The sequence below is a fragment of the Rattus rattus genome, chromosome 1 (assembly GCF_011064425.1).
Source record: "Rattus rattus isolate New Zealand chromosome 1, Rrattus_CSIRO_v1, whole genome shotgun sequence".
Classification (NCBI taxonomy): domain Eukaryota; kingdom Metazoa; phylum Chordata; class Mammalia; order Rodentia; family Muridae; genus Rattus; species Rattus rattus.
Genome location: NC_046154.1, coordinates 63205077 through 63223664, shown reverse-complemented (window position 1 = coordinate 63223664; position 18588 = coordinate 63205077). Strand labels below are relative to the sequence as shown.

General features: G+C 42.0%; 1 protein-coding gene across 1 annotated transcript in view; it reads right to left on the bottom strand.

Annotated features, from left to right (window-relative positions):
• Positions 1-18588, bottom strand: part of Cfap206 (cilia and flagella associated protein 206) — a 48901-nt gene that overhangs the window by 20076 nt on the left and 10237 nt on the right. Inside the window, exons 7-11 of the mRNA XM_032894644.1 lie at positions 13448-13656; positions 12920-13039; positions 10875-11073; positions 8396-8536; positions 6690-6913 (exon numbers count right to left, since the gene is read on the bottom strand). Of these exons, the coding sequence (XP_032750535.1) occupies positions 6690-6913; positions 8396-8536; positions 10875-11073; positions 12920-13039; positions 13448-13656 (893 nt within the window). The remainder of the gene's footprint in view (positions 1-6689; positions 6914-8395; positions 8537-10874; positions 11074-12919; positions 13040-13447; positions 13657-18588) is intronic.

Here is an 18588-nt window from a genome sequence, read left to right as displayed (position 1 = left end):
ATAGTATATTTAAGTGATCCCAAAAGTTTCACCAGAGAACTACTAAAGCTGATAAACAACTTCAGCAAAGTGGCTGGGTATAAAATTAACTCAAATAAATCAGTAGCCTTCCTCTACACAAAAGAGAAACAAGCCTAGAAAGAAATTAGGGAAACGACACCCTTCATAATAGACCCAAATAACATAAACTACCTCGGTGTGACTTTAACCAAGCAAGTGAAAGATCTGTATGATAAGAACTTCAAGCCTCTGAAGAAAGAAATTGAAGAAGATCTCAGAAGATGGAAAGATCTCCCCTGCTCATGGATTGGCAGGATTAATATAGTAAAAATGGCCATTTTACCAAAAAGCGATCTACAGATTCAATGCAATCCCCATCAAAATACCAATCCAATTCTTCAAAGAGTTAGACAGAACAATTTGCAAAATCATCTGGAATAACAAAAACCCAGGATAGCTAAAACTATCCTCAACAATAAAAAGGACTTCAGGGGAATCAGGATCAGGACCTCCACATCAAACCAGACACACTCAACGCTAATAGAAGAAAAAAACTAGGGAAGCATCTGGAACACATGGGCACTGGAAAAATTTCCTGAACAAAACACCAAGTGAAAAATGCTATAAGATCAGAATGACAAATGGGATCTCATAAAACTACCAAAGCTTCTGTAGGGGCAAAAGGACACTGTGGTTAGGACAAAGCGGCAGCCAACAGATTGGGGAAAAGATCTTTACCAATCCTACAACGAATGAAGCCTTATATCCAAAATATACAAAGAACTCAAAAAGTTAGACGAGAGACAAATAACCTATTAAAAAATGGGGTTCAGAGCTAAACAAAAGAATTCACAGCTGAGGAATGCGAGATAGCTGAAAACACCTAAAAGAATGTTCAACATCTTTAGTCATCAGGAAATGCAAATCAAAACAACCCTGATTTCACCTCACACCAGTGAGAATGGCTAGAATCAAAACTCAGGTGACAGCAAATGCTGGGAGGGATGTGGAGAAAGAGAACCTCCTCCATTGTTGGTGGGATTGCAGACTGGTACAACCATTCTGGAAATCAGTCTGGAGGTTTCTCAGAAAATTGGGCGTTGAACTGCCTGAGGATCAACTATACCTCTCTTGGGCATATGCAAAAGATGCCCCAACATATAAAAAAAACCGTGCTCCACTATATTCATCACAGCCTTATTTATAATAGCCAGAAGCTGGAAAGAACCCAGATGCCCTTCAACAGAGGAATGGATACAGAAAATGTGGTACATCTACAATGGAATATTACTCAGCTATCAAAAACAACGACTTTATGAAATTCGGAGGCAAATGGTTGGAACTGGAAAATATCATCCTGAGTGAGCTAACCCAATCACAGAAAGACATACATGGTATGCACTCACTGATAAGTGGCTATTAGCCCAAATGCTTGAATTACCCTAGTTGCCTAGAACAAATGAAACTCAAGACGGATGATCAAAATCGTGAAGGCTTCACTCCTTCTTTAAAAGGGGAACAAGAATACCCTTGGCAGGGAAGAGAGAGGCAAAGATTAAAACAGAGACTGAAGGAACACCCATTCAGAGCCTGCCCCACATGTGGCCCATACATATAGAGCCACCCAATTAGACAAGATGGATGAAGCAAAGAAGTGCAGACCGACAGGAGCAGGATGTAGATCGATCCTGAGAGACACAGCCAGAATACAGCAAATACAGAGGCGAATGCCAGCAGCAAACCACTGAACTGAGAGCAGGACCCCCGTTGAAGGAATCAGAGAATGAACTGGAAGAGCTTGAAGGGGCTTGAGACCCCCCATATGTACAACAATGCCAAGCAACCAGAGCTTCCAGGGACTAAGCCACTACCTAAAGACTATACATGGACCCTGGACTCTGACCTCATAGGTAGCAATGAATATCCTAGTAAGAGCACCAGTGGAAGGGAAGCCCTGGGTCCTGGCTGAGACTGAACCCCAGTGAACTAGACTGTGGGGGAGGCGGCAATGGGGAGGGTGGGGAGGGGAACACCCATATGAAGGGGGGAGGGAAGGGGATGTTTGCCCGAACCGGGAAAGGGAATAACACTCGAAATGTACATAAGAAATACTCAAGTTAATAAAAAAAAATTCATAAATGCTGAGAGAATAATAAAGACGGAGATGGGAGAGGCATATGTGGACAGCTGTGAAATTTGTTAATGGTTATTTTCCTATTGTTTGTGCTGAGGAACATGTTTACCCATTGTACTTTAATATGATAAAACATTGTATATCCCCTTTAACATGGATTTTCCAATAAAAACACTAGTTGTAGCTGGGAGGTATCTCAGAGGCTAAGCATGTATGCTCTTGCAGAAGACTCAAGCTTGCTTCTCAGCTCCCTTTCAGGTGTCTCACAACAGCATATAATTTCAATTCTGGGAAACAAAATGATTCTGCGCTTTGTGGGTACCTGCACACACATATGAACACACACACACACACAGAGTTAAACAAATGAAGCCTTAAAAAGTTAGCTATTAAAATGGTTTCAAATGGTTAACTTCAATGTGTGTTCTTTGCACTTCAAAGTTCTCTGAAACTAATTTTCAATTAAAAATAAGCAAGATGCATTGGTCTTTGTGTGACTTTTTCTTTTTACCTTCTAGTGCAGCTGAAGAGAACTGATGGTTTTAGTCTATCTCTCCTACAGTTAGCACTCTGATGAGAACCTGTCTCTACTACAGTTTTAGGGAAAAGAATAAACTGTCTCTAAAGATCATATTTGAGGAGGGCATGATTAACAGAATAACTACAGGGGAAATACTTGATACAATAAATAAATTCCCCTAGAATATGTCTTTAGGTTCTTGCAATTCCAATTTAAAAACAACAACCCTTCCGGTCTCCATCTGCGCCCAGAGAAGGGGCTGTCCCATAGCTCTTGGACCCAAAACCTGCTGACAGAGAGCTGGTCTGCCAGAAGCACTCTCACTCCAAAGATCACAGGCTCACAGGAGAGACAAACTCAAGTTAGAGACCAACTAATATCAGAGATAAGCAGATGGTGAGCAGCAAGCACAAGAACCTAAGCAACAGAAACCAAGGGCACTTGGCATCATCAGAACCCAGTTCTCCTACCAAAGCAAGTCCCAGATATCACAACAAACCTGAAAAGCAAGATTTGGATTTAAAATCACATCTCATGATGATGGAGGACTTTAAGAAGGACATAAATAACTCCCTTAAAGAAATACAGGAGAAAAAAGGTAAACAAGTAGAAGCCATTAAAGAGGAAACACAAACTTCTCTTAAAGAAGTACAGAAAAACACAACCAAACAGGTGACAGAATTGAACAAAACCATCCAGGATCTGAAAATGGGAATAGAAATAATAAAGAAATCACAAAGGGAGACAACCCTGGAGATAGAAAACCTAGGAAAGAGAACAGGGGTCAGAGATGCAAGCATCACAAGCAGAATACACAAGATTGAAGAGAGAATCTCAGGGGTAGAAGATACCATAGAAAACATTGACACAACAGTCAAAGAAAATGCAAAAATCTCCTAACCCAAAACATCCAGGAAATCCAGGACACAATGAGAAGAACAAACGTAAGAATAACAGGTATAAAAGAGAACAAAGATTCCCAACTTAAAGGGCTAGTAAATATCTTCAACAAAATTATAGAAGAAAACTTCCCTAACCTAAAGAAAGAGATGCCCATAAACATACAAGAAGCCTACAGAACTCCAAATTGGACCAGAAAAGAAATTCCTCCCATCACATAATAGTCAAAACACCCAATACACAAAACAAAGAAAGAATATTAAAAGCATTAAGGAAAAAAGTCGAGAAACATATAAAGGTAGACCTATAAGAATTACTCCAGACTTCTCAACAGAGACTATGAAACCAGAAGATCCTGGGCAGATGTCATACAGACCCTAAGAGAACACAAATGCCAGCCCAGGCCACTATATCTAGCAAAACTCTCAATTAACATAGATGGAGAAACCAAGATATTCCATGAAAAAAACAAATTTACACAATATCTTTCTACAAATACAGCCTCACAGAGGATAATGGATGGAAAACTGCAAAACAAGGTGGGAATTTACACCCTAGAAAAAGCAAGAAAGTAATATTCTTGCAACAAACCCAAAAGATAGCCACACAAACATAATTCCACCTCTAACAACAAAAATAATAGGAAACAATCACTATTCCTTACTATCTCAACATCAATGGATTAATTCCCCAATAAAATGACATAGACTAACAGACTGGATACATAGAGAGGACCCAGAATTTTGCTGCATACAAGAAACACACCTCAGTGACGAAGACAGACACTACCTAAGAGTAAAAGGCTGGGAAACTTTTTCCAAGCAAATAGTTCCGAGAAACAAGCTGGAGTAGCCATTCTAATATCAAATAAAATTGACTTTCTACCAAAAGTTATCAAAAAGATAAGGAAGGATACTTCATACTCACCAAAGGAATAAATCTACCAAGATGAATTCTCAATTCTGAACATCTATGATCCAAATGCAAGGGCACCCACATTTATAAAAGGAACTTTGCTAAAGCTCAAAGCTTACATTGCACCACACAGAATAGTAGATTTCAGCACTCCACTCTCATCAATGGAAAGATCATGGAAACAGAAACTAAACTGAGACACAGTGAAACTAACAAAAGTTATGAACCAAATGGGTTTAACAGACATCTATAGAACATTTCATCCTAAAACAAAAGAATATATCTTCTTCTCAGCACCTCATGGTACCTTCTCAAAAATTAAGCATATGATCGGTCACAAAACAGGCCTCAACAGATACAAGGAGATTGAAATAATTCCATGCATTCTATCAGATCACCATGGATTAAGGCTGGTCTTCAATAACAACAAAACAACCAGAAAGCCCATATACACATGAAAGCTGAACAACACTCTACTCGATGACAACTTGGTCAAGGAAGAAATAAAGAAATAAAGACTTTTTAGAATTTAATGAAAATGAAGGCACAACATACACAAATTCATGAGATACAATAAAAGCAGTGCTAAGAGGAAAACTCATAGCTCTGAGTACCTGCAAAAAGAAACAGGAGAAAGCATATATGAGCAGCTTGACAGCACACCTAAAAGCTCTAGAACAAAAAGAAGCAAATTCATCCAAGAAGAGTACATGGCAGGAAATAATCAAACTCAGAGCTGAAATCAACCAAGTAGAAACAAAAAGAACTATACAAAGAATCAACAAAACCAGGAGTTGGTTCTTTGAGAAAATCAACACGATAGAAAAACCATTAGCCAGCCTAACCAGAGGGCACAGGAACAGTATCAGAAATGAAAAGAAACAACAGAAACTGAGGAAATCAAAAAAGTTGTCAAATCCCACTACAAAAGCCTATACTCAACAAAACTAGAAAATCTGGAGGAAATGGACAATTTTCTAGACAGACACCAATGTTAAATCAGGATCAGAGGAACAATCTAAACAGTCCACAAATCCCTAAAGAAATAGAAGCAGTCATTAAAAGTCCCCCAACAAAAAACAGCCCAGGACCAGATGGATTTAGTGCAGAATTCTGTCAGACCTTCATAGAAGACCTAATGCCAATACTCTTCAAACTATTTCACAAAATAGAAACAGAAGGAACACTACCCAATTTGTATGTGTGCACACGTGTAGATCCCATGGTGCACACATGGAGGTCTGAGGACGGCTTGCAGAAGTCAGTTCCCTTCTTCCCTTATGTAGTTTTGAGGGATTGAACTCAGATTTTTCAGGTTTGGTGGCAGAAGCCTTAACCTGGTGAGCCATCTCACCAGCCAAGAGAACTTGATTTGTTTGGTTTTGCCTACATGTATGTATGTGCACGTATACCTGGTGCCCACAGAAGCCAGAAGAGGGTAGTAGGTCCCCTGGAACTGGGTGCTGGGAACCAAAGCCAAGCCCTCTGAAAGAGCAGAGAGTGCACTTAACCACGGAGCCATCTTCTCAGCTCCCTTCATCCATATGTATATCTTTATGTCTATGTATTTTGTGTTTGGGCCTGGGTTTTTTTTTTTTCTTGTTTGTTGAAGTTGGTACCATAGCCTGATTAGTCTAGAACTCGATAGGTAAATCAGGGTGGCTTCGAACTCACAGAGATCCTCCTTGATCTGCCTCCTGAGTGCCAGGATTAAAGGGATGTGCCATCATGTTCAGCTTCAATCCTTTTATTAATGAAGCCAAGAGCCTCACAAGGAGACCTTGATTCCTGCGTATCTTATGATGTCTCTGCTGGGGCTCCCCAAGATTTCTCGTGACACTTTTTCCTTTCAATCCTTTCAATCCTTTACTTGGCACAGAAAATGATCTCCTTCTTGCACCCTTAAAAGGTACCAAGCGGGTGAGAGCAAGTAGACCTGAGTTCAAACTCCCAGCCCCTAATAAAAGCTAGGCATGGCCATACATGCCAGAATCCCAACACTTGCTGGGGACAGAGAATGGCAGAGCTTAGTGGCCAGGAAGCCTCAAGGAGACAGTGACCTTCTGGCTCAAAGAGCCCCAGTCTCAAAAGTCAGGTCAAAAGTGAGGGGGAAGACTGGATAGCCTACTCTTGCTTCTGCACTCGCTGAACTTCACTGTCAGGGAAAAAATACACAGTGAGCAACACCGAGATGCCACTTTAATTACAGGAATTACAAACCCAGGTGTTTTCAAGGGTCCCCATGTTTACCTGAGAATACGGTATGAGAGTTTCAAACTGCTGATGAAGCTCTAGTAGCTGAATTAACTCTGCATTCTTCTTGGCTTTCTCTTTGATCAAATTAATGTAATGGTCTGGATTTTCTGCGAACGAATATGCGGCATCTCTGCTGTTGAAAGTGTAATATTTTTCTTTATATTTCAAAATTCCAATCGTTGGATTTCCTGTGAAAATTAAGAACGATAATTTAATTAGTCATGAACCAAGCAATGTTGTGTTTGTGATAAGCCATAGGACCAACATGTCCATGGATATATGTGCACATACATACATACATACATACATATAGACATATGGTTAACAGTACGACCCAGAGCCTTTCACATGCTAACCCTGTACATGTACCATGTGCTAACCCGCTCCATTCCTGTGTCATACTAATACAGCTGGTGGAAGCTACCTTTCTTACAGCCTGGTGATGACACTGTCCATGGGTGGCTTGGCCCTCTTACATTACTTATCCCTCAATAAAAGGCCTCCAAGACATGTCTAGAGGTCAACCGGGTGGTGGCAATTTTTGAATGGAGGTTTCGGGGGCTGGAGAGATGGCTCGGTGGTTAAGAGCACCCGACTACTCTTCCAGAGGTCCTGAGTTCAATTCCCAGCAAGCACATGGTGGTTCACAACCATCTGTAAAGAGATCTGATGCCCTCTTCTGGTGTGTCTGAAGACAGCTACAGTTACTTATATAATAAATAAATAAATCTTGAATGGAGGTTTCCTCTTCCCATGGATGTCTTGTTGATAGCTAGGGCTAACTATGACTTAGCCCCCATGGGTTTGCCATTCCCACTGCACACAGAACTTTTGAATAATAATCTATTGCCTCCCAATATCTAATTTACTTTTCATTTTATAATATTTTAATGTTGTTATGTATAACGTAGATGCCACAGAGAAATGTTACTTAATAACACACTTCCTTAGAACTTAACAGAGAAGTCCTAGCCCGTGTTAGTGAAGGGTAGCTGCGGAGTGACCACGAACGCTTTGTAAGTGAACACATTAGTTAAATAAGTAAGTCTTTTCCGGTAACTCTCTCAAAGGCTCTGTCTTTAGCACGGCTACACCGTGCTTCTGGGCTCCGTCCGTACAGGAGATCATCCCTGTCTCAAGGCATTACAGAGTCCATGTTGTATAGTGATGGCTGAGTGTCCCTATTGTGAAATGCGAAATGCTCCAAAGTCAGAAACAGTTTGAGTTCCTTCACGATCCCACAAACAGAAGTTTCATGTGATAAGTCACAGTAGAAATGTGGTGCGCTAAACATAGTGTACTCTTAGTATGCTAAACAGAAAACGTCTATGAAACATCAACAGATTTCTGTTTAAACTTGGGTCGTATCCCTTAATAATCCCATTCTCTCCCAAACCCACAATTAGAAACATTTCTGGCCTGAAACATTTTAGATCAGGGACGGGCAACCTGTTACACCTCCCGGCCCTCATTGTTCAAGCTCTCTTGTCTCTTGTTCAAGCTATCATACTGTCCTTGAAGCACCTTCAGGTGAGGACGGCGCCAGGTCATCTCGGCATCTCCTCCCTGGTTCACCATCCGAGTCCATACAATGTTCGAGGCTGACACAGTGCGTATAAGCAGGCACTCGTACAGAACAGGCAGGGAGCGCAGACTCTTTAACAACATACCTGGGAGGAGAAGGCCATCAGTTACAGCAAATGTGTAACCGCAAAATCCACGGTACTGAATTAACAGTTTGTTAAAATTGGCTGTTGTCTCTGGAAAAAGCCACTCCAGTACTCTGAAATCTGCCAAATGCACTTTTTCTTCTGAAATGAAAGAACAGGAAATGGTTTTCATCCATTGAGAAGGTGCAATTTCTGAAATAAGTCAGCAGCACGTCATTCTAAACATTAACTTCTTTCAAATTGGCAAAGTCTCCCCTGGTGTACACAAAACCAGACTCATTGGGGGTGATATTCATGTAAAGGAGGGTGAAGGCCTCGGTGACTACCCAAGCCAGCAACTTGCTGAAGCAAAGGTAGGAGCAGAACTTTGCTCCGGACTGAACCCTGAGAGACCTTTCAGAAAAGCCTGTCCTGCAGGTTAGGGAAAGGCAGACCAGAACACTTCTGTCAGGGTACGTAATGGTCGTGCTGCCACACAGTAAATGACCCAAGGAGATGAGCAGAAAGACCTGTTCTGTGACCAAGAGTATCTCCTTCATTTAGGATGGCCCAAGTCTTGATACAACGCTACATGGAGAACACTTTGAAGACAGCACTACATAACTAGACTGTATCTCAAAGCTGTAAAGACTTCCAAATAGGAAGATGTCTTTTACTAGCTTAATTTTGATTAAAACGGATAAATTTTTGTTCTTTAGGCTTCTTTCTTAAATAGCTGTGCTTATGTTATGTGTGTGTGTGAGTAGCTACATATGTGTGTGTGTGCACTGCATGTGTGTCTGGTGCTCCAGAGCCAGAGGAAGGTGTCGGATTCCCCTGGTGCTGCAGCTGCAGCCCGTGACACTGGGGTCCTCTGCAGGAGCAGGAAATGCTCTTAACCGTGGAGCATCTTTCCAGCCTGTTCCTTGGACCTTTAAGGACACTTCCTCATACCAGTTGCTTTACGTACATTGACAACTAAAAGGAATAAATTAGATACAAATCATACATTCATAAAAATTGTTTCCCAACATTCTTAACTTTTATAATCACACACTCACACATACACACACACACACACACACACACACACACACACACACACACACACACACACACATTTTTAATATTACTGGTGCTAGACCCAAACTTCCAACAGCTTGAATAAGCAGGTGTAAATTCTTTCAAAAGAATATGGCTCTCCGAGTTCGAGAGAAAATAAGTTGATGAAATATTCTAATGAAGAGAAAGTTCTGACTCTGGTAGGAAAGACGGCTCTAAATCTAAGAAGTTGAGGCTGGGCTGAACAGTCACTAATGACCTTACTCCAACTTTTCAATTTCCTGTCATATCTGCTAGGACATGACTCACTGTTTTGATGAAGTTAAATAAGTGGTAAAAACTTACACTGAGAGGATATGGGGTATCCTAGTTAGCTTTCAGTTTTTATAGATTCTAATAATTTAAGAAACAAATTCACTGTTACATTTTTATTTTCTAGTTTTTTGTTTTTTGGGGGGTTTTTTTGTTTGTTTGTTTGTTTGTTTGTTGGGTTTTGTTGGTTTTTTTTTTTTAACCAAAATAGAATCTGAAAAAGAAATTAGTAAACTTCTAACTTCATTTTTCTGGAAGAAGTTTGAGTGTTAAGTTTTAAGCTCTGCTTTAATATTTCTTGCGAAGTTTAGGTTGTCTGTAATTAATATACAAAAAGTAAAAAGCTGATAAAATGATTAAAAGTTGACTGATTATGTCAACCTTTCTGTAAGAATCAATACATCAGCCAGGCGGTGGTGGCACAGTCCAGCACTCTCAGGAGGTAGCAGCAGGCAGATCTCTGTGAGCTTGAGGCCAGGCTGGTCTACAGAGTGAGTTTCAGGACAGTCAACTCTACCCAGAGAAACCTTGTCTCAAGGTGGGTGGGTTATCGATGTATCTTTAAAGGGCTTAAGATTAGCTAAATTAGTTCACAAATTTCAACTTGACACTAAGAAGATGTGTTGGAAGTATCATTCTTTAAAATGGAGCTTTATCTGCAATGAAAGTAGCAAGACTGTTTCTCAGTACATCAATTACAAAACCAGCCCCCCTGCGACATAAATACACAGACACACAAGATGGGGACGTAAAGGACCTCAATAAGAATTAATTTCTGGAAAGTAAGAAACTCAGTTTCCACTATCTATATTTTTCACGCTCCACCACCCTTTTTTTAAACAGGGACTTCTATAGCTCAGGCTGGCCTTGAACTTATTGTGTAGCCTAGGCTGGCCTTGAACCCCTGATCCTCCTGCCTCCACCATCTACACCCTGGAAACTCAAGGTGTGCATTACAATGTCTTGCATTTTCCCCCATACTTTCTAGAATGAATATGAGTCTTTCACAATTAAGATGTTTAGTATTTTATCAGAAAGCTAGAGCGTGACTATTTGAAACTAACAAGAGTGACTTTAAGGGAACAGGAACTTTAAAGTAAAGGAGGCAATAGCTAGGGTGCCTTACCTAAGTGCTCCTCTATCCGAGTCATATCGGTTTTCACGATGACGCCATCGAGAAGGCCTTGCATCACTTTCTCGGGAAAGAGGAGGTCATGGGTGCCCAGGAAGAGCTCCAGGTTGGTGGTCAGGTTGCTGAGGACGCTGATAAGAACCGTCTCATCCTGGAAGCTCGTCCACAGGCTGGCCAGCGCAATGAAGATGGGCTAGCAGGAGAGCACACGGACAAAGTGACTGTGTGACAGAGCCATCGCTGGGCCCTTAAAAGCCACTCGCTCCTCTACACATCCAGGCCTTGTCAAACTAGGAAAGACTCGCAAGTCAGAAGAAGGAAAACCAGTGTTTTCTTTCCAAGTATTTCATTTGGCATAACTGTTATTAAGTTAATTTACTCAAGAAGTAGCCAAACACATTTGATCTCCTAAGAAATAGTATTTATTACTTTACCTCAAAAGGTCAAGAAAGAAAATACACTTGGAAATTTTTGTTCAAAAACTAAAAAACTCACTGTAGTAGATTTCCCTGGCCCTATCATGGATCGAAAGAACCTGGAAAGCACACAGCGCATTTTCTGGTATGTCGAGGGAGCCGAAGCTAAATCTTTAGGTCAGTGACATAAATATCTTACTCACAATAGAAATTAACATCTGTAGACCAAACAGAAAATCAACCAGGCCTCACATAAAAGGGTCTTGCTTTATAAAACAAACATTGAGAACGCCTGCAGAAAGTTACCATGGTTTCAAGTGCTCTACATACATGCAAAATGCATGTGCATTTCACAACTACCTTGTTCAGATTAGGGTTGCAACGTTTTTCTATAAAACAGTACTGTTGACCAGAAAGTCACTGCGTGCTGACTACATTGTAGCACACCCGTGCTAGACTCCATTTCGGACAGTACTGTGAACATATTCTCTTCCTCTCTTTCTCCATCCCCATCTGTCTCCCTGCCTGCTGCCTCTCTCCTCCCTGCGCCATCTCTCTCTCCCCCAACCCACGGTGTGTGAGATCGTATTCACTCTTTAGCCTATTTCTTAAGTCAGAGTCTCTCACTGAACCCGGAGCTCACTGATTGGCCAATATAAGAGCCGGAAATCCTCCTGGCTCTGTCTACACAGCACGGCATCTGGTTTTGATATGGTTGCTGGGAACCTAAACTCAGGTGCTTGTGTGACTGTGTGGAAGGCCATCACCATCTTCTCAGCTCTGTAAGACACTTTCAACACTGTGATGGACTGCTTCTGTGGCCACAGGTACTATGGTCCTCGTTACTAGAGATTATGATTTCCTTCATCAGACTAACAAGCAGGCTGTTACTGAGACTTGATCATGAAGAGCAGGGCCAGCTTGTATACAAGGAATGGTGGGTGTTACATAATTTCATTCTAGTGGATACAGTTATAAGGAATTCCATTCACTTTATAGGACTCAAAAGGAGGTCCAGCCTTAAGAAACCGCACCTGACCTGGTGGCACATGCCTGCATTCCAGCACCCAGGATGTGGGCACACGAAGATCCACATCCCAGGACAGCTTGGGGTAGCTACAGTACCCAGCTATAAAGTGAGGTACTGGCTCAAAACGACAAGAACAAACCAACCGTATGCCAGCGAGTTGGCTCAGCAGTAGAGCACTGGTCTAGTTGGGGCACAGCTGGGTTTGATCCCAGATGAGAAACGCTTTGGATTATTAGTGCGTAAAAATTCTCACAAGCCTGACAGCCCGGGCTTGGTCCCAGGATCCCACTAAGAAAGTACAGAACCAAGTCCTGAATGTTGCTCTCCGCCCTCCACATGAGCCGTGTGGCATGCCCCTTCACCACAATAAAATAAAACGCATCTTAAAGCGTCAAAGTCACTGGGTGGTGCGCACCTCCCTCCGGCCCTCCTTTCCTGGTCGCTCCCTCCCAGCACTCGGGAACAGAGGTAAGGGGATCTTTGTGACCTGAAGTCAACCTGGGCTTCCGGAGCAAGCTCCAGCCAGTTAGGGCGACACACTGAGAGCCTGGGCCACAAACACCAGGAAGAAGGGGACGCCGCTGAGTACTCACGAAGACTTGTGACGTTGGGACCGCCGTCTTGGATTTGACCGTCATTTTCAGCTGCTCCAGCTGAGCTGCCAACTGTTTTGTCATCAGCTCCACTTCCTCAGCACAGGTGATTATATCTGACTGTGGCGACAGCACGACTTGTGTTCACATTTTATAGTTTTACCATTGATACCATGCGCTAAGCCCTGCCTGCTCCCAGCTTCCAAGTGACGATGACCCTGTCTGTGCCAGCTCCTTGCCGACAGTGCAAAGCACACGCTCTCAGGTAACAAGTGTTACAAATGCCCACACACACATCACGGCTTGTAGCATGTCACCAATCATACCAACAAGTACTAAAGAGAATCGACAACCGTAAACTGGCTTCTCCCAGCACCGTTCCACTGAGATCAAACCTAACTTTGCTGTTTCTGTTTTTAAGCCCTGGTCACGCCAAGGCAATGCGGACTTCCTCCTCTGTGAGTCACTTTGTTTCTCAGGGGCGACTGCGGGATACAGAAAATGCCAGATTTTGCCCCATTAGCTCACCAGGACAGTCTGCAGGAAGATCTCGTACTGTCGAACGTTATACAGCGCTTCCTTTAACATGTACGGCTGAAGTTCTTTGGCCCTGAGCGGGTTGTTCGTTACCTTCTCAATAATGGCCGTGTAGCGGAACGCCTGTTCTTGGGCAATCTGAAGCTGGGAGTCGATATGGTGTGTGGTGGCCGGGATTGCTTCCAGGAGAATGGCTGGCACTGTGTGTCAGGGGACGAGAGCAGGGGCAGGAGAGAGAGGAAAAGAGCCCGGAAAAATAGTTGTATTTTTAAACATTAAACTGAGTCAGATTTTTCCTAGCAGATTAATAATAATAAAGGCATCTCTTTCACAGTCGCACCCATGCAGAAAAGAACCTTTCCAGACCAAAAAAAAAAAAAAAAAAAAAACGCTTCCTGGTTGCTGCCGCAGCGGAGAGCCCATGGGCAGCACCCCGCAAGCAAACTTGAGCCTCGGGTCCACAGGTAAGACCAACTTTTTCTGCTACAAACGACTTGCCTGGTAAACTCAGGTCTCACAGAGGCGGAGTTCCTCTGGGACCGGAAACTTCCGTGTTTGGCCAGACTCGGGGCCGGCGGACCCTGCCCTCAGCAGCTCTCTGCTCCCAGGCCCCCTGGGGGGGAGTTCTCGCCGCCTGGTCGGGCAGATACTCCTGAGGCAGCAGCGCGGAGGAGACCACCAACGCTGCCCACCCCTGCCCACATCCCTGGCCCAGGAGGAAACAGTTAAGGGCCTCTGGGTACCCGTAGAGGAGGGCCCAGGAGCAGCAGGTCCACCGCGTCTGAGACACCGCACCTGAAGGGACCGACCGGATAAACAGTTCTCTGCACCCAAATCCCGTGGGAGGGAGAGCTAAACCTTCAGAGAGGCAGACACGCCTGCGAAACCAGAAGAGACTGCTCTCTGCACACATTACTGATTCCAGAGGAAAACACCGGAGGCCATCTGGAACCCTGGTGCACGGAGGCTCCCGGAAGGGGCGGCGCAGATCTTCCTGGTTGCTGCCACCGCGGAGAGCCCGTGGGCAGCACCCCGCGAGCGAACTTGAGCCTCGGGACCACAGGTAAGACCAACTTTTCTGCTGTAAGTGACCTGCCTGGTGAACTCAAGACACAGGTCCACAGGAACAGCTGAAGACCTGTAGAGAGGAAAAACTACACGCCTGAAAGCAGAACACTCTGTCCCGATAACTGGCAGAAAGAAAACAGGAAAACAGGTCTACAGCACTCCTGACACACAGGCTTATAGGACAGTTTAGCCACTGTCAGAAATAGCAGAACAAAGTAACACTAGAGATAATCTGATGGCGAGAGGCAAGCACAGGAACCCAAGCAACAGAAACCAAGACTACATGGCACCATCAGAGCCCAATTCTCCCATCAAAACAAACATGGAATATCCAAACACACCAGAAAAGCAAGATCTAGTTTCAAAATCATATTTGACCATGATGCTGGAGGACTTCAAGAAAGACGTGAAGAACTCCCTTAGAGAACAAGTAGAAGCCTACAGAGAGGAATCGCAAAAATGCCTGAAAGAATTCCAGGAAAACATAAATAAACAAGTAGAAGCCCATAGAGAGGAGACACAAAAATCCCTGAAAGAATTCCAGGAAAACATAAATAAACAAGTAGAAGCCCATAGGGAGGAGACAAAAAATCCCTGAAAGAATTCCAGGAAAACACAATCAAACAGTTGAAGGAATTAAAAATGGAAATAGAAGCAATCAAGAAAGAACACATGGAAACAACCCTGGATATAGAAAACCAAAAAGAAGAGACAAGGAGCTGTAGATACAAGCTTCACCAACAGAATACAAGAGATGGAAGAGAGAATCTCAGGAGCAGAAGATTCCATAGAAATCATTGACTCAACTGTCAAAGATAATGTAAAGCGGAAAAAGCTACTGGTCCAAAACATACAGGAAATCCAGGACTCAATGAGAAGATCAAACCTAAGGATAATAGGTATAGAAGAGAGTGAAGACTCCCAGCTCAAAGGACCAGTAAATATCTTCAACAAAATCATAGAAGAAAACTACCCTAACCTAAAAAAAGAGATACCCATAGACATACAAGAAGCCTACAGAACTCCAAATAGATTGGACCAGAAAAGAAACACCTCCCGTCACATAATAGTCAAAACACTAAACGCACAAAATAAAGAAAGAATATTAAAAGCAGTAAGGGAAAAAGGCCAAGTAACATATAAAGGCAGACCTATCAGAATCACACCAGACTTTTCGCCAGAAACTATGAAGACCAGAAGATCCTGGACTGATGTCATACAGACCCTAAGAGAACACAAATGCCAGCCCAGGTTACTGTATCCTGCAAAACTCTCAATCAACATAGATGGAGAAACCAAGATATTCCATGACAAAACCAAATTTACACAATATCTTTCTACAAATCCAGCACTACAAAGGATAATAAATGGTAAAGCCCAACATAAGAAAGCAAGCTATACCCTAGAAGAAGCAAGAAACTAATCGTCTTGGCAACAAAACAAAGAGAAGAAAAGCACACAAACATAACCTCACATCCAAATATGAATACAACCGGAAGCAATAATCACTATTCCTTAATATCTCTCAACATCAATGGCCTCAACTCTCCAATAAAAAGACATAGATTAACAAACTGGATACGCAACAAGGACCCTGCATTCTGCTGCCTACAGGAAACACACCTCAAAGACAAAGACAGACACTACCTCAGAGTGAAAGGCTGGAAAACAACTTTCCAAGCAAATGGTCAGAAGAAGCAAGCTGGAGTAGCCATTCTAATATCAGATAAAATCAATTTTCAACTAAAAGTCATCAAAAAAGATAAGGAAGGACACTTCATATTCATCAAAGGAAAAATCCACCAAGATGAACTCTCAATCCTAAATATCTATGCCCCAAATACAAGGGCACCTACATACGTAAAAGAAACCTTACTAAAGCTCAAAACACACATTGCACCTCACACAATAATAGTGGGAGATTTCAACACCCCACTCTCATCAATGGACAGATCATGGAAACAGAAATTAAACAGAGATGTAGACAGACTAAGAGAAGTCATGAGCCAAATGGACTTAACGGATATTTATAGAACATTCTATCCTAAAGTAAAAGGATATACCTTCTTCTCAGCTCCTCATGGCACTTTCTCCAAAATTGACCATATAATTGGTCAAAAAACGGGCCTCAACAGGTACAGAAAGATAGAAATAATCCCATGCGTGCTATCGGACCACCACGGCCTAAAACTGGTCTTCAATAACAATAAGGGAAGAATGCCCACATATACGTGGAAATTGAACAATGCTCTACTCAATGATAACCTGGTCAAGGAAGAAATAAAGAAAGAAATTAAAAACTTTTTAGAATTTAATGAAAATGAAGGTACAACATACCCAAACTTATGGGACACAATGAAAGCTGTGCTAAGAGGAAAACTCATAGCGCTGAGTGCCTGCAGAAAGAAACAGGAAAGAGCATATGTCAGCAGCTTGACAGCACACCTAAAAGCTCTAGAACAAAAAGAAGCAAATACACCCAGGAGGAGTAGAAGGCAGGAAATAATCAAACTCAGAGCTGAAATCAACCAAGTAGAAACAAAAAGGACCATAGAAAGAATCAACAGAACCAAAAGTTGGTTCTTTGAGAAAATCAACAAGATAGATAAACCCTTAGCCAGACTAACAAGAGGACACAGAGAGTGTGTCCAAATTAACAAAATCAGAAATGAAAAGAGAGACATAACTACAGATTCAGAGGAAATTCAAAAAATCATCAGATCTTACTATAAAAGCCTATATTCAACAAAACTTGAAAATCTGCAGGAAATGGACAATTTTCTAGACAGATACCAGGTACCGAAGTTAAATCAGGAACAGATAAACCAGTTAAACAACCCCATAACTCCTAAGGAAATAGAAGAAGTCATTAAAGGTCTCCCAACCAAAAAGAGCCCAGGTCCAGACGGGTTTAGTGCAGAATTCTATCAGACCTTCATAGAAGACCTCGTACCAATATTATCCAAACTATTCCACAAAATTGAAACAGATGGAGCACTACCGAATTCCTTCTATGAAGCCACAATTACTCTTATACCTAAACCACACAAAGACCCAACAAAGAAAGAGAACTTCAGACCAATTTCCCTTATGAATATCGACGCAAAAATACTCAATAAAATTCTGGCAAACCGAATCCAAGAGCACATCAAAACAATCATCCACCATGATCAAGTAGGCTTCATCCCAGGCATGCAGGGATGGTTTAATATACGGAAAACCATCAACGTGATCCATTATATAAACAAACTGAAAGAACAAAACCACATGATCATTTCATTAGATGCTGAGAAAGCATTTGACAAAATTCAACACCCCTTCATGATAAAAGTCCTGGAAAGAATAGGAATTCAAGGCCCATACCTAAACATAGTAAAAGCCATATACAGCAAACCAGTTGCTAACATTAAACTAAATGGAGAGAAACTTGAAGCAATCCCACTAAAATCAGGGACTAGACAAGGCTGCCCACTCTCTCCCTACTTATTCAATATAGTTCTTGAAGTTCTAGCCAGAGCAATCAGACAACAAAAGGAGGTCAAGGGGATACAGATTGGAAAAGAAGAAGTCAAAATATCACTATTTGCAGATGATATGATAGTATATTTAAGTGATCCCAAAAGTTCCACCAGAGAACTACTAAAGCTGATAGACAACTTCAGCAAAGTGGCTGGGTATAAAATTAACTCAAATAAATCAGTAGCCTTCCTCTACACAAAAGAGAAACAGGCAGAGAAAGAAATTAGGGAAACGACACCCTTAATAATAGACCCAAATAATATAAAGTACAACGGTGTGACTTTAACCAAGCAAAAAAGATCTGTACAATAAGAACTTCAAGACTCTGAAGAAAGAAATTGAAGAAGATCTCAGAAGATGGAAAGATCTCCCATGCTCATGGATTGGCAGGATTAATATAGTAAAATGGCCATTCTACCAAAAGCGATCTACAGATTCAATGCAATCCCCATCAAAATACCAATCCAATTCTTCAAAGAGTTAGACAGAACAATTTACAAATTCATCTGGAATAACAAAAAAACCCAGGATAGCTAAAACTATCC